Source organism: Camelus ferus, chromosome 15, assembly GCF_009834535.1.
Source record: "Camelus ferus isolate YT-003-E chromosome 15, BCGSAC_Cfer_1.0, whole genome shotgun sequence".
Classification (NCBI taxonomy): Eukaryota; Metazoa; Chordata; class Mammalia; order Artiodactyla; family Camelidae; genus Camelus; species Camelus ferus.
The window spans coordinates 5360084-5377055 of NC_045710.1; the positions used below are offsets into that span (position 1 = coordinate 5360084).

The 16972-nt window shown below is 38.8% G+C and overlaps 1 protein-coding gene across 7 annotated transcripts in view; it reads right to left on the reverse strand.

The window, feature by feature from the left end:
• KIDINS220 (kinase D interacting substrate 220) overlaps positions 1-16972 on the reverse strand; it is a 90024-nt gene that overhangs the window by 51832 nt on the left and 21220 nt on the right. For all 7 annotated transcript variants that reach the window (XM_014565315.2, XM_032496978.1, XM_014565313.2 and 4 more), the window contains exons 8-18: positions 15920-16117; positions 13571-13669; positions 11551-11649; positions 10170-10268; positions 7197-7374; positions 5189-5353; positions 4242-4421; positions 3297-3462; positions 1465-1616; positions 1007-1296; positions 153-293 (exon numbers count right to left, since the gene is read on the reverse strand). In XM_014565315.2, coding sequence (XP_014420801.1) covers positions 153-293; positions 1007-1296; positions 1465-1616; positions 3297-3462; positions 4242-4421; positions 5189-5353; positions 7197-7374; positions 10170-10268; positions 11551-11649; positions 13571-13669; positions 15920-16117 — 1767 coding nt within the window. The remainder of the gene's footprint in view (positions 1-152; positions 294-1006; positions 1297-1464; positions 1617-3296; positions 3463-4241; positions 4422-5188; positions 5354-7196; positions 7375-10169; positions 10269-11550; positions 11650-13570; positions 13670-15919; positions 16118-16972) is intronic.

Below are 16972 nucleotides of genomic sequence, written 5' to 3' on the forward strand. Positions count from 1 at the left end.
TAAATTTACTTTCGCTATGTTCCTGCATAAAAGATGGTTGTTTTTACAAATGAAAAAGTAGTATTCAAATTCCACTTGAGATACTCATGAAGTTACTTCTCTCAGCTGCCACGTGGGTGACACCTGCAAGCTTTTAGATGGTTAAGACGTACGGTGTCCAGCATCTGGAGCACTTTGTCCTGCTCGCAGGCGTCCAGCCCATCAATGATAACCACCAGCCTTGTCTGATTCTGAGTGAAGCTGTCAATGGTTTTTGCCATCCTGGCCATCAATTCCACTTCACACTTAAGGACCTGTGCAAAAGAAAGGGCAGGCAGGGCTGAAGACAGGGGAGAGCTAGGCACAGTTCCTAAAAGCCTGAGAGAAAGCGACCTAACAGGAGGGAAAGAAATCCAAGGGCCTCGCTGTCAGCTGCGGTGGGTCCACCGTACAAAGTGACTTCACTAAATTAGAGCTTTCCACCCTTACCATGAGGTAGGCACTGTCACATCCATTTTAAAAGGACAAACTTGGTTGAGTGACTTACGTGGCAAGATCACATGCTCTGAATGTCAGAAGACAGATCTGAACGCAAATCCACAAGATCTAAACACCACACTACAGCCGGCTCCCTGGTGGCACGTGACCTTGATCAAAGGACGGGGCTGCAGATATTGTATCAAGTCCCTTTTCATTATAAAAGTATGATCCTATCTTAGTATGTGTTGGTGGTTCAGTCTGCTACTGGGCGCTGGAGGATCCTGTACTATCAGGTCGTAATGACCACCTCTGGAGTAATCTGACAGCTCCTTGAGTATCGTATAAAAGTCTGTTTTATAAAAACATGTTATTGTTACAACTTTTCCACTTCATATATGCATTTTTCACAGGAAAAAAAAATCTGGAATGAAACTAAGAACAAACACAACACTCTAACACTTAGAGAGTGCATTCCCTAAGCCCAGGGAGCACGGCCGCGGCGGCATATTCACATTAGCATCACCTCTAACAACCAGGGAGCGCTTACTTTCATGAATCCTTCACTTTTCAACTTGTGCAGTTTGGAGGCAGCATTATGGAGGCGTTTCCTTTGAGAATTCAGGAGAGAGTCCAGCACCTGCCACCATGTACGACAATTCAGCACAAAGGCCAACCCCACTACAGACGCAATTGATATGAGGACAGCGTTCACTGTCAGGTGTTTCGGGTCAACTCTGAAGATAGCCAGAAGAGTAATTCCGGCAATGATGCAGCCAAAGATAAAGAGGAAGATGACAAAAGACGGGAGGCAGCACGTTTTTTTCCATTTCTTTTTACCTGTAGTACAACAAATGGTTTGAACAATTATCTACATATCAAGCATCTAGAAAATCCCAGTCATCACAGTGACAGCACATGACAAACCTGATGCTCAGTTCGTGTTTTCATGCCTCTCACTCATCCCATCCTCAGCCCTACACACACACACAGAGAAGGAAGCCCTACCCTGCGTATCTTCAGTCTTGAAAACGCGAAAAAGCCTTGTTGCCAAAAAGCCAAACTCTCTTTCACAAGCATCCGAGAGGGTTGCGATCATTTCGGCCAGTGATGTTTCTCCACCCACACTGGACAGCCTGTTATAATCTGTAAACAAAAATCTTGGAGAAAGGGGAAATAAAACGTTACTCAGAGAGCCAAAGAAAAGATTCCAACATATGGTCTCTCTGTATCATTTATCCTGTATTTTCTTCAAGGCATTTTCAAGATGTTGGTTTTACAATTCTAAGAGGAGGGAAAACAACCTGTAATTAGGTGTCTTTCATCTCTAACATCTCACACACTTTTCCTAGGAAAAGACAGCAACAAAATGTAGCAGAGCAATATGAAGCAATTCTGACTAAAAGCAGAAAGGGAAAACGGTTATGACAGAGCTTAGACAAGGAATCAGACATCTCGTGGAGCGATGATCAAAAGGTGGCACCCGTAACAGCCAAAAAGAGCTGCACAAAGAGAGTTTTCTAAGCACCAACTGAAGAGATTAGAACCTTGAGAAAATAGAGTAATTAAGAACTGAACACCATTTACAAACTCAAGCTTTAGAATGTCTTACTTACAGTTTAAACATCTTCCAGAGATTTAGAAATAATTTGTCAAATATTCTTTTTCACAGTTCTGTGAAATAACTGAACAATCTGTATTCTGAGTCTCTGAATGGATATTATCTCTGCATTAGTTCTTTCCTTCCCTTTTATCCTTAAACTCTCATCTCAATCCAGCAGACAGGCATCACTTTCAAAATACAACATAGGATCACGTTGTACTATATGTACGTGTGGTCTTGATTAATGCCGTTTTAACTGTTCTAACTTTTTTAAAAATACCAACTCATTAAAATGTTTTATTTCCTGTGTAACTATTCCTCCCAATTTTGTTAGTCTACTCTGTGTTTTCTTTTTACCTTTTTCATTTTAACTGCTCATTTTAAATCCTTTTCTTAATCCTATATGCCAATCACTTGTATGCTTTTATCTTTCTCTCTTATAATTTTGATGTTTTATCTGGTTTGGCCCATTTATTTTCACCTTAACTTACACATATTTTATCTTAGAATAATTTTTAAATTATGAATCTTTTAGTGCATATTTAATTCTTTTACTAATTTCTATTGAATTCCTTTTGCTTTCTGTTCTCTAACTTTTTTTTTTTTTTCATTTTACTTTCCTCTGGAGCCCTCTACCTCCTTTGTTCCTTGACTTACATGTTTCTCATATTTTCTGAACTGTTTTCTGATGTTTTCTTTTTTTTAAATTGAAGTAGTCAGTTACACTGTGCCAGTTTCTAGTGTACAGGACAGTGTCCCAGTCATCTCATACATTTTCTATCTGATATTAACAACAACTTTAGACGAACGAGTAAATACATTTCCACAGATAAGGAAAGAGCAGCTCAGAGCACAAGCTGAGCTGCCAAGGTTGCACCTGATGTAAAGAGGTACCAGGACTCCATCCTGGACCCAGGGCTTTTTTCAAATTTGTCCAAAGGATGGTAACAGGAGTCCTAGTCGGGGAACAGGGGTCTACGCGCAAATAAAATTTGGTAAATCAAAGTTGAATAGATTTCGTTACACAAGGGTGTCTCTGATCCTTTGCTGTACAAGAGGGAGATATAATATGAAGTGTTTCCCAAACGTATTTGACCAGAGCATGTTTGTTTTATTTCTCACGTTGAAAAGGTCAAGGGACCAATGTTTTTTGGAACATACATTGAGAAATGATGCATTATAAACTTTAATTTGTTTCATCTTATTAAAAGTTACTTCTGTAAAGGAACCAGCTCACCTCACAGGTAAAGCTTTAGTGGTCTGCTCCGGCAGTTCGGGTGGGTTCACGAACATCAGCTTGAGGAGGAGCTCCAAATAGCCAATATGTCTTGCCAACCTAGTACTGAGGACCCAGGCCCAATTCCAACTCTCTCCTTCTCTTCGTCCACCGAAGTAAATGACAACTAAAATTCACGGTTTCAAAAAAATAAAAAATTATCCAGAACAATCATTAGTCAAGGAGCCTTTTTTCTCCAAAGAGTCAAGTATCAAGTAGTGACAGGTAGGTTTGCATAATTTTTCACGGTCCGAAGCTGGTCCCTAACCACTCCTCAAAGAATTCCTCAATTACTTAACCTCCCACAACATACATGACGTATGTGAAAAATGGAAAGTAAACTGATTAAAATACGACATAAGGAACACAATCAGAAGGATAATGCCTTGAACAGAAACATAGTAAGTTCAGATTCAAATGTAAATGACTTTGGGTTTATAACTCTGTCACTGTTGAAGTTACCAGTTCCTCCAACATTAAACCTATTTCCTTTCCTGCAACTGAAGACACTCCCAGGAATGGGAATTATATATATTTTCTACTTTGCTTTTAAATAAAATAAAAATTACAGTCATGATCAAGATGCTCAAGAGCATGCCGTGATGGTCATGAAGACTTATTTTCAAAGAAGAATTATATATAAATCATTAATTAACATATAAAAAGGAAAATAAAATAGAGTTCTGCTTCAATATTAACAAGTAGTGCACTGGTTTTTAAAGCCATTCCAGCCACAATGGGGACAATGTGTCTCTAGGTCAACTTAAAAATAGCAAAAAGATCTATTTTCTCACCTAATTATGAAAATCACTTACAGACTTCAGGAGATATAGACAAAACTTTATGTAAAACAATGAGTTTTGACATTCTCTGTATCTTTGAAAATGATAAGAGGCAAAGACTTACTAAAAAATATATATAAGACAGCCAAGAAGCTCAATGACACCGCTATCCCAAGATTTGGGTCCACCATAAAAGCAAACGATAAACCAAGCCCTCCACAAAGCAGCAGGGTCAGAAACACTATAAGCCATGAAAACTGGAAAAGAGGTTCAATCTGTTGTCCTGCAAAAGTTTTCATTTCATCTGAAAGAGAAATTAATATGAAAACATTATTTCTGTTTCAAGAAATACAAATTCAAACAATTTGAAAATTTTACCTTTTCAACATAGATGTTTACTAAGCACTTACTAAATCCCGAGACAGAATGCTGCTACTTAACCATTTTAACCAGAGTTCTCTTCTGATAAGACTCGCTCCCTAGGGGCGCACCTACCCGCACCCTTGTCTCGCCCACCCTCTTGCTTCATGCTGATGGTGCAGAGTCCTTTTTCATGTGTTCCCATCGGTCAAGATTTTGTTGATGTTTTTGTGCTTTGCATTTTACACTCAACAAGGTACTGTTTCCATATATAAAACTAAAAATTATTACTTTGCTACATGTCTTCAAACTACTGCTCCTCCTCACCCCTTGTCCCAACAATTACATTTGAGGATCACTGCTCTTAAAGATACGTGTTGAGCCCAAAAGAGCCCTAAACAAGTCATTCTTACTACAAACCTTAGCAAAACTTTTACAAGCAATACTGAAACATGTCCTTGAAGAATGGGTATGATTTTGCCAAGCAAAAGGTGAGATTATTAGGTGGGAGGATGGGGGTGGGGTGCTGTCTAGGAACCTCCTCGCAGATGGAGCCACTCGGGATCTTTGTGTGAGAAAGAGAACTCAAATGACTATGTGGGGGATCAACTACATTCCCAAATATAAAACAATTTTTCTTTACTTAAAAAAAAAGATTCACAAGAGAGAACCCTGTTATATACACAGACATTTTACAAACACGCCCTTTACCTTCCAGTTTCTTGAGTAAGAAGGACTTCCCGCTCCCCCACTGCGCGTACAGCCCCACGCAGATGGGAGGCTGCATGGTGGGCTCGCTGAGGATGTCCGCCAGGGCGCTGCTGTACAGATCGTAGCCCAGCACGTCCCCGCCGGTCTCGGTGGGGGACAGGTGTCCTGTGAGTGCAAGCACACCATCCCTTACGGTGAGAAGACATCACTACCAGAAAGGAACATCAATCCTCATTTATTAATTGCTTATTTAATGAGAGAAAAAACACATTTTAAATGGTCAGACCTGTGTAAAAATAGGTTCAGGGATTCTCAATACCGTATTTCACAGAACTTAAGATATCTACTAACTGTAAGATGCATCATTATTACGTACAGCTAAGAAAGAAAAAAAAACCACCAAATTGTGACACAGTGCTTTCTTATCCATCAATCATAAGACACATTCCAATTTCAGAGATGCTGAAATGGGGAATAAGGTACATTTTAGAATCTGTAAAATGATTAAAACAGAAACTAGTCCATAGGAATCAATTTAATATGCATAATACCTACATAAAGAAGGCTGTGCAATGTTAGTGAAGAATACAGCAGGTAAGCAGAGGAAACAGACCATTCTATGGTTCTAGGCAGAAAGGTTCAATGACTTAGTGACAGCAATTCTCCCCAAATTAATCTAGCACTTTAAGGCAATTCCAATAAAAATCCATGAGAATATTTTTAAAAATTGAAAAGCAAGAAGCACATGTAAGAACAGCTATGAAAAAAAAAATTTAAAGACTACCAAAAAGTCTTTGGAGAAGAATCAAAATACATCCTAAAGGTACAATAACTAGAACATCACAGGGCTCACACAGGACAGCAACACAAGTGGCTTCTCAAGTCAGCGGGGAAAGGATGATTTAGTAAGTGGTTCGGGAGAAGTCAGCCATCCAGTTTTTTTTTTTAATAAATAAAACTCTACATCTCATACTTTAACAAAAATGATTTCTGAAACATTAAAAAAATTAAATGTAAAAAGTTTAAAACTATAAATGTACTAGAAGAAAACATAGGAGAAAAAACCTTTATTAAAATAATTGTGTGGAAAAGGTCTTTCTTTCTCAACATAATACTAAAGCTGGAACTGCAGGAGAAGATCAACAAATAAACTACAAATTTATGTAACTTTTGGACGAGGAATTAAAAAAAAACCCATCACCTTAAACAAAGAATAAGCTGGGAAGAGAGATACAATACACAGGCTGGATCCAGGATCAATATCCTTAATATATAAAGACACAAAATCAGGTTTTAAAAAATTTTTAAAACCCAAGGGAAAAAAAGTAGGCAAAGGATACAAAGAGGAAAATGGCAAAAACACAATTAGCCTATGAACATATTAAAAGATCTCCATCTCACTAATAATTTTACAATGCAAATCAAAATGAATTTTTTTTCTTATTGATCCAATTAGCAAAGATTAAGGAAGCTGGAAAAATCCAGTGTTTGGGTCCCTTGCCTGTAAGAAACATGTATTTTAGATAGGAAGGTTTTACTTTGTTTGTTTATTCTTATGTTCTTACATAAACACAAAGAGTGATGCTGCTTTTGATGTAAGGTAGTGTATGACTGACTGCCTCAAGGCACAGCCTTTAGGTGGGGAAAGTGGGCACTAAGGATAACTTAAGCTAAATCCCTAAGCCACACTCAGAAAACAGAGTGCATTTTGGTAAAATCACAAAGTATACCTGAGAGAATAATGGGGGACAAGATTTTAGAAAAGTAGGCTAGGTTTTTAGAGGTTCTAGCTGACTGTTGACTCTGCATGTGCTCAATTTAGAATGCTGCAATACAACGCGAAAGAGCTTTAGATAAGGAGAAACTATTTGTCTGCAGTAAAATAACAACATTCTCAGCTTTAAAAATCTCCAGGTAAGTGATAAATGCAAAAGTGCTATTGGTCTCTTAGTTTCTTCATAGACATTCATTTCTTAACAGCTAGTCAGGGACAAAACCCAATACTTACTGGCTCCAAATATTTGAGTTAAAATACTTTTCTGATGGCTACAGTCAATGTTGTAGGGGGTCTCGCCTGCTTTGTTGGGCCTGTAAAGTAACCGTCCATCTTTGGGGTTTCTTAAAAGAAGTTCTGCCAGTTTCCGACTCCTCCCGCGAATAGCAATATGCAAAGGGGTGTCTCCTTTCTGTAAAACAGTGCCAGGAAACTTGAACTTCCACATTTTTCACATATGGTATATACAGAGTAACAACTTTCATGTTTCTATAAAATGACAGAAAATCTGAACTTTTCATATTTTTCATTAAAAAATGCACAAATAATATGAGTTTTCACCTCTACCTCCCCTGCAATGTCTCTCTCTAGCTCCCTCCCTAGCTTTTCTCAGGCACTCTTTGCCACACAGCCCTCTAGACTGAAAGAGGACAAGCCACAGGCTTTTTCCTTGTGGCTCCTTCCAGGCCCTGGATCCACTTCCATCCCGTCCATCATCCAAATACTTCTGTCCACAGATGTCAACCACCTTCCTCAACTGATTTATATTCTACTTCACAATGTTTTTCTCCATTTGTCCAGAAAGCTTCTCAACCCACGCTGACGTGCCACTAGCACGAGCCCTCTCGCCTCTCCCCACGCCCTCTGTCACTACGATGCTCCATCTGCAGACTCCCTCCCTTGGAGGCCTTTACATTGTATCCATCCTTCACTGGCTACTACAACCTCTTCCCTGGTCAGCTCTCACCTCTCCTTAACATTAGCCTCCAATCACATTGGTATTCACATCCATGAATGATAATTAACGTTAAAAAAAAATTCAGCCTGCAAAGTGCTCTCCCACTCTACTTCATAAACACCGCTCTTAAAGACAATGGCCCAAAAGTTAACAAATCAAATGCTGGGCTCTCGCCCGCCCTGCTCTCTCCAGAACACTAAACGGGAATGATGTGCACAGCTCTTCCTGCAGATTCCACAGCACGACCTTATCTTGCCTCTGACTTTCCTTTTCTGCCTCAGGTCTACTTCTTCCTTTTCTAGATTCTCTCCCTACATCCTAAATATGGCACAATAACTCTGTACTGAGCTCACTATAGGAAGGCATTGTGCTGGATAGTTCAGGGGACATAAAGAAGACAAAACAGTCCATGACTAACCAGGTGACAACAGAATTTGGAGAGACTGGATAAATATGCACAATTATAAAACAAACCAGAATGTGACAGACGTCATAAAGTTTGATCTCAGCTTTCATCTTTCTTTCAAACTGATTACCTTAGTCACATCCACGTGGCTCTTATCTCTTGCTCTTGGTAACCAACTGCAAAATTCCTATCAGCAGCCTTGATTTCCTGCCCAGATTCTATTCCCAAGGCCTGTTGGCCACAGCCTTCTGAATGTCTGGTTACAAACTAAACACATCTAAACTGAATTTCATCATCTTATTTCTCCACCTGACTCCCATTCCTTATCCCCAAACCTGTGAGAAGGCAGAAATACCATCAGTGGTATGTTAGCCAGACACAAAATTTCTGAAAATGCAGAAAAGACATTAACATACCCTGCCATCACTTTGAAGATACACAGAGCTCAGTGATTGGCTTGGGCTAGGTAAAAATAACATTAATCTTTGTTCTAAAATTTTTTTTAATGAAATCCTCTATGAAGAGGTAGGTTCAAGACTTTTACAAGTTGGTATTCCAAATTCTAGCAAGCAGCACCGTATCCATCCTTAGCAATTATGTATGAATGAATGAACATTCATTCCAAGAACATTCTGAGTAACACGAGTGCTTATCAGCAAGTATGTGCTGACTCAGGGCAAAGCAATACACAACACGATTCCAAGAGAGTCCTTCAGGGAACTTAATGATTATGAAACAGTTATCTATAAATGGCATGCTACAGAATTAACAAGGCCATTAGAACCTTAAAGGGCACCCAGTCCAGTGGTTCCTTGCTGCAAATTAGGGGACCAGTGCCAAAAATCAGTCAACAGCAGAATGAGAAAAACAAAGTTTTCTTGAAAGTTAAATACATTCCATTTCAAAAACTTCTCTCTGACTTTATGGCCTTTCTAGTTTTTTAATATTAAAATTTTTCTTCATATTTTCTTTCTTTTATATGAATATAATCATTGCCTTATTAATAATAATATTTATTATACTGTATTATTAATTAATAAATATTAATAACTTAATGATAGATGGGAGGTATTTATGATATTTTTAAAATAATGTTTCTTGATAAAATAAAAAGCAAATATATACTAATTCTGCGGTTTTTGTTTGACTGTCTCATGAATAATAGAAAGATAAACTTCAACCTATTATAGATTATTCAAATCATATTATATATCTAGCTATATATTTGGAGGGAAAAATCTATATTTCTTAGTTCATAGATATATCAATTCACCTTTTTTCTGAGAGGAAATCAATTTGAAGTAGAGAAAGAACCTGCTTAAAATGAAAACAAACTAAAACCAGGAATCAATTCTGTATGAAGTAAGCAATTTAGAGTCAAATTTATTATGGAAAATATGAGTATTTCTCTAAAATGATCACGGCAAGGACGTCCGGCAGGACACCTCCGCTCCTGTTAGTGAGCGTTAGTGCCAACCTGCTTTGAGAGCCTCCCTCCTCCAGCCCCTCTGGACTCCTCCCTCCTGTTTGTCTGCAACAAGGTCTGCAGCTGACGACACCCTCCCTGTACGGCAGGCCGAGCGGCTCCGCGTCACGGGTATGAGCTGGAGAAGGAGCACATGCCGCAGCTTCTTTAATAGCAAACTGAGCCCGCCCACCCCTCAGATGCTATCAGGACAGCCAAGAGGATAACACAGCATCAAAATCCCACCCAGAAATCCCCGGCAAGTAATCTGTCCCTCCACAAAAGACAATCAGACCCCCGTTAAGCCCACCAAACGTACAGGTCAGCCCACCACAGCCCTCCGCCAAACCAGTCCTGCTCGCCGCACGGGGGTCTTACCTTGTCCACAGCAGACACTTTGGCCCCTTTATCGAGCAGCAGCTCAACTACTTCAATATTTCTCATCTTGGTAGCCTTTATAAGAGGTGTTTCACCATCCTGTGCACACAGATAAGAATGTTTGCCAGATTAATACCTTTACTCCTAAATGTCTAAAGTCACATAAACACACATGTCAAGAATTCAAGCATCTGACCAGTCTATACTGAAAATATTCTCAAGAAAGCAGAGTTGTAAAAACTAACAAGAAAGTGCTTTTCCTTTCACAACCAATATTTGTATCAAAATACCCTTATATCACTCAGGCCGGCAAGGGACGTGCCCCGCTGCTCATCAGCTGTTTCCGCCCTGAGCTCGCTGCTCCTGCCGTTCCCCAAGTCCCCCCGCTGACACCTGGGGCAGCTCCTCCAGAGCTCCAACCCCTTCTCACCATCTCCCCACCACCAACCACCACCCAGCCTGTCGGTGTCCAGGGACCCAGCGTCTAGATTTTCCGATGTTTATACCAGCACCTCCGTGTACCTGAAGACCTGAGTATAAGAGGGTAAACAATTTGATACAAGCAGTATGCCTTCGGAAACCTCAAAGGAGTTCATAACTGCTTTCAAAATCAAATTAAGAGAAATAAGAAGAGATCATAGTTCTGCTTTAAAGAGCAAAATTTGGTCAGAAGCCACATGCAGCCACAGTAGCTGACACATAGGTCCAAAAGAAAAAGAAACAAGATTACCAAGGAGCCACCACGTGCAAACCAGAAGGCATCCCAGGAAACGCTCTGCCCTAGGGCACTCTAGGCACCACTACTGGTTTAGAAGATGCTGCTCCAATCCCCAGCATATAAAATAGGACTGTCTTATAGATGATTCTGTAAGTATGCTTTATTCATTAAGAAATCCTGCCATTTCAAGCCAGAATTTCAAATGTATTTTTCCCATGGAAAACTATTACACATAAGGCCAAATGCAATCACTGAAGTCGTAAACAGTTTTATACTTTTCACATGATTTGAGTAAAACAGACTAAAGTGGTCAGTTTGGGGAACCAGTAACCACTCACAAAGATCTTTTAGAAGGAAATGTGCTCTGCATTCCAAACAACAGGAGCACAAAATAATTCTGAGGAAATGACCTGCCCACAATTTCTGAATAGCTGATACCGTACTTTCTGAAAGAATTTAATTAAAGTAACAAACTGTACAACATATTCTGCTGCTGTGAATGCTTAACTCCTAAGAGGATACAAAATTACTCCTCAATTTAACACAGAATGTTACCAGTAAAATCAAGATAATTTTAGTATCAAACAATTGTAAAAACTGAAAAAAATAAGCAGTACCAATACTCAGCACTAGGCATCGCTGAGGACAGAACGTCATTTGTACCTTTGTGCATATCTCAGTGTCTGGATTGCACTGTAAGATGTCTCTCACCATTGTTGCATTTCCTTTCTCAACAGCCCAGTACAAAGCAGTTTTATTGTCCTAGGAAATCAAAAAAATCAACAATTACTTCAGACAAGACATAATATTAAAAACTATTGTTGGTAAATGTCATCATTATTAACAATTCTGTCAGAATGCATTAATAGATCTTACCAACAAGCAGCATGGTGGAAAAGAGTTTTAATCCTTATTGTATCTTGCATTTACTTGTGAGAAATTCTTTACAAAAGAGGCCTAGGAAAACTTTCAGTTACTTGACTTGGAAAGCAGCAACTCCAATAGTTGGTAAGGTAAAGTATGCTTTGGAATTCGATCAGATTTCAGGACCTTGCCCTGTGTTGGAAGCCGTCAATACCTGAGCTCTATATCCTTTGATAAGTCATGTACATATTCTGACCCTTGGCTTTTGGCTTCTTCTCTGTCCAGTCTTTTCAAAAACTAATGCATGAGAATGTACTACACCAACAAAAGGTGAATCGCTTTGATAATTTTTAGCTTTTTAAATCTCCATTTTGCACCCATATACTGATCTTCATCAGATCCTTTAAAATCCTATCTAGTTCAAAAACCAAAAATAGATCCATATGGACTTTGAAAGCAGAGCTCGAGAACAATAAACTGACTAAAATGTAGGAAAAGAGAACTGACAGACAGCAAGGAGTTAGGTTAAAGTCTAAACAGGTGATCCAGTCACTGACTTTTAGGAAAATATATTATCTTAAAAGATCATGAATGACGTTGTGCTGCAGCCACATGAAGTTTCATATACCAAGATTTCCCCAGTGGCAGTTCCCTTCTCAAAACTGTACACTAGCTTCCGAACTTTCTAAGCTTGGCACTCAAACCTCACTGGCCCTACATCTCTTTCTATTTCCATCCCCCCATCCCCACCATCCCACTGACAACCTGATTTAGTCACCAGCTAAGGAGTACAGTCTTTCACTTTCCCATTTTCCTGAATTTTCTCATCCCATCACTCCACTATCCTTGCCAGAAATACCCAGCCTTCTTTTCTTCTCCTATCTAAATCCAACCCATCTTTCAAACTTGGCTCAAATTCTACCTTCCCTCAAAAGCTGTCCTCAGTGCCCACTCTCCCTCCTCAAGACTCTGCCATTGGGTGGTCAATTATACACTAACTTACATCAAAAGCAGCATCACTCTTTATGTAAGAACATAAGAATAAATATAAACAAAACAAACTAAACCTTCCTAACTAAAATACGTGTTTCTTACAGGCAAGGGACCCATGTTAGGACTCTCATAGCATTTGGCATAGTATTTATTAGTTTGATTCAAAAGTTGATTTGGATATAAGCTAAATAAAAGGAAAAAACTGAGCAGAACTGTAGACTGTCCAACAACAAAACGGGCTGTTAAGTACAGATTCTTTTAAATCTAAAGCTCTTGACATACTGGATAAATTCATAACTTTAGGGAAGATTTTATCTAAAATTAATTCCCTTTACAGCTCTGTGAGCTATGACTGTCTCAAGCAAAGTCCACAGGCATCACCAAGTGGTCCCGGGAAAGGCAAGCAGAATGGGGAAAAGGGAGAAGAAAGACAAAACAACAGGAATAGAAGAACAAAATACAGATGAAGAAAACAAAACAGAGAGAGAATATGAAAGAAAATAAGTCACATTTACTCCAAGCGCCACCAACTATCTCAGGATCATAAACTAGGTATTTTAGGATTAAATGTATTTAGACACTAGTAAGGGAGATGTATCTAAAAATCATGAGCCTTTTTTTGGTTTACTTCTATTTAAACCTAATTTGACATTAGTACAGAAATTCCATCATAATGGCGGTGAAACTTAACAATACAGGCATCCACTAACTACATGAGGGTTGTAAGTACATCTCCACAGGAGAGCTGGAAAAATGACATTATAATCAGCCAACATACACAACCAACTGTACTCAAAGATAACAGCAGCACTGTAGGCCCACACACCTGTCCTCTGATGTCTATATCAGCATATTTTTGGAGAAGTGCTCGAACAATTTCCACGTGACCACCTCTGACAGCCCCAATTAACACAGTATCTCCACTCTAAAAAGACAAAAAGACAAATTGAGGATGAGAACAAAAAACACTGTTCTGAAGTTAAGATTAATCATGTGTTAAAATAAGACTTTCTTCTGAAACATGTCTTGGAAAAAAGTTATCTCTAAATAACAGAAAATGTTTAGTTAACTAATATTAATACTAATATTAATTTAGTTAACTAATATTAATATTAATATTAATAGCCTTCAGAATAAAAGACAGAAGACTTTATACCTTAGAATGAGGACATTTATACGTGAAATCCCAGGACAAAAGTTTAGAAAGATAAGTCACCCAGAACAATAAGCCATTCTCTTCAAAGGTAACCTCCCATTACAAAAGTAAATTAAATAAAGTGACACGGTGGCTGTCAATCAACCAGATGAACACTGGCAATTACATAATACAGATCCCTTGGAATAATGCTACATGATCAAAACCATGGGTTCTAAAAAAGGGAGTCATAAAGCTAGAGCCATCTGTGGATTTATAACCACATGTAATTAGAGGAGAAGGTCAGTTCCCAGAACAGCATCTAAAGTCTATCCATTTGGCATTACAGGCCCACAGTGCACAAGACTGGCTCACACCCCAGTACTAGGCTTAGATGAAGTTCATTACCTCATAAGCACATCTCTGCCCTGAAATTATAGTTGCCAAGCAATCATCATTATTAATTATATATTCCTCTACTTCAAATACTGGAAATGGCCTTTTTTTAATGCTAAATTACAATTCAGTTGTACAGGTTTGCGCTGGGCAATTCCATGAGCTGCGGTTCATCTCAATCCTAAGTGGGCCCCAGTGTGCTCTAAATCAAGATGCAGGTCCCTGAGGATTATTCAGTCTATGATATAGTATCTTAAAACTACTACATTAAAAGTATAAATAAACCCATGGCAGACACATTTTAGTTGAGAATGTTAGCATTAATGTGGGTCCAGACTATTAAATTAATAAAAGGTTATAAATATTTCACTGCTTACTATGTGCCACGCACACAGTTCAAGGCCCTAGGAAGTAAGACAGACAAGGTCCTAGTTCCAGGAGAATTTATAGTCTAGAGGAGACTAACAGACAACATACAATAAACACAAATAAAAACTCAGATACATGTAATGCAAATAAAATACAGTGACATGATAGAAGGTGACTGGGTGGCTACTTTGGGTTGGCTAGTTGGAGAAGACCTTTCTGAGGAGGTGCTACTTAATCTGAGATCAGAAGGACAAGGAGGAACAAGCCACATGCAGGTCAGGAAGCCCAGCATCCCAGACAGAGCACAGGTACAGAGGCCCCAAGCCAGCAACACGATCAGTGTGGTCAAGGAAGGGAAAGTAAGTTAAAATGGCTGCAACCTGTTGAAACAGGAGGGAGAGAGGTACAAAAGGAAGACAAAGAGCTAGGCAAGACAACGACGTTGTCTTGCTGACAAACTAAGGAAGTCACATCCATCCTATGAGCAGGAGGAAGCCTTAGATGACTTTAAAACAAAGGAGTACACATACGATGTATTGCTTCAAAGATCACCCTGAGAACAGTGTGGAGAATAAATCAGAGATGACGAGAAAAGCCAGGTAAGGTGCTGCTGCTGTAACAAGGGAGGCGGTGGCTTGGAGCGGGAGATGTATCAGAAGTGAAGGGAAGCGGACAGATAAAGGACACGGTCCGGAGGGGGGTCAGTGGAGCCCGCTGAAGAACTGGATGTGGCAGGTGAGGAAAAGAAGAAGACAAGACTAATGTGCAGGACTGGGGGCTTTAATAGCAGGGTGGAGAGCAACGCCATTTACTAAGATGGAGGAGACTGAGGGAAAAGCAGGACTGGGACAAAACAAAGACGACACCTGCTCTGCCATAAGTTAAGAAGCCCAGCAGACATTCAAGTGGAGAGTTCAAGCAGAGCTAGACATACGAGTGCAGACTTCTGAGAAGAGGTCAGCGGAAGAGACACAAATTTGAAAATTCTAAGTGTAAGGGTGGTACTTGCAGGCCTTGGAACAATGAATAACACCAACCATGAAACAACACAGTCTCAATATCACATTTTCAATTAACAATATTATTTGAAAAAAATTAAAAAGAACCCCCTTCACAAAGACTGAATAGTTTTTAACTTATTAGTTCTAAAGGTAGAAATAAAACATCTTAAAACAAATGTTTGTCACGCACGAAGAATCTTGAAAGGTGGTGAGAAATTAAGGTAACCGTCATCAATGCCACCACTGGAAGACAAATTCTACGTAAGTAACCTACCCTGTCAGGTATGTTCACATATGTCCCAGCATCAAGTAGATCCTGCACAATTTCTGTATGTCCCTCCTTTGATGCAATCATCAAAGCTGTGTTCCCATCCTTATCTGTCAAATTCACATTTGGATTCCTCTTCAAAATTTCTTTTACAGACTGTGTGTAGCCTCCCTTTACTGCCACAATAAGTGCAGTCATTGAATTCTAAAAAACAAACCAAAAAAAAAATTAGCAATTTTAGGAAATATATAACTTACGCCATAATCAAAAAACTGGTATTTTCAAATAGGTGGCCTATTATTAACAGTTATTTCTGATAATAAAATGCCAATATAAATCAGCAAACATACACGAAAAATGGCCAGGAAGCATATTTTTCCATTTTTGAAGATACACAAATCCTCTTCAGCCAGTAGGACTGTTTTAACATTCAATTCTTTAAACGATAATCTGAAATTGGACTCTCGTTAAAGTACTGACGTATAAAACTGGTGATAGGATGATTCAAAATTAAACACATTCTAAAGAATCCAAAGTAAGGTCAATCAGACTTCAAACAGAATTCTCTATAATAAAATCTATAGGAAAAACTGAAGTAAAGCCATGAACTCATAAGCTATAGAATATTTCAATAAAAATAATTGCATTTTCTTCTGCCTTTCACAGTGATCTAGAAACCACACTTTCAAACTATCTTATTTTTAGTGGTTCTCTTAAAAAAAAGAACTGCACATTTAATTTATAACAATAAATCACCTAATAGAAGAATCTGACTCACTGCAAAAGAAGTATTAAAATTTATTCTTGAGATTTGGATCTACTGAGATGTCATACAATTTTATTATAGAAATATTTCAGTTATTGTATCAGCCCCCCAAACTAAGCCATAATTCTCTCAATATTAAGATAACACAGCCTTTTCAGATTCTTTAGCAGTCAGTAATCATAGAGACAAGACACTCAGCTACTCGATAAACTGTCCAGAAAGGAGGCACGTGAAAGGTATGACTTCCACGGCTGGGTAAGAATCACGCTGCACCTCCACACAGCACTAAAACA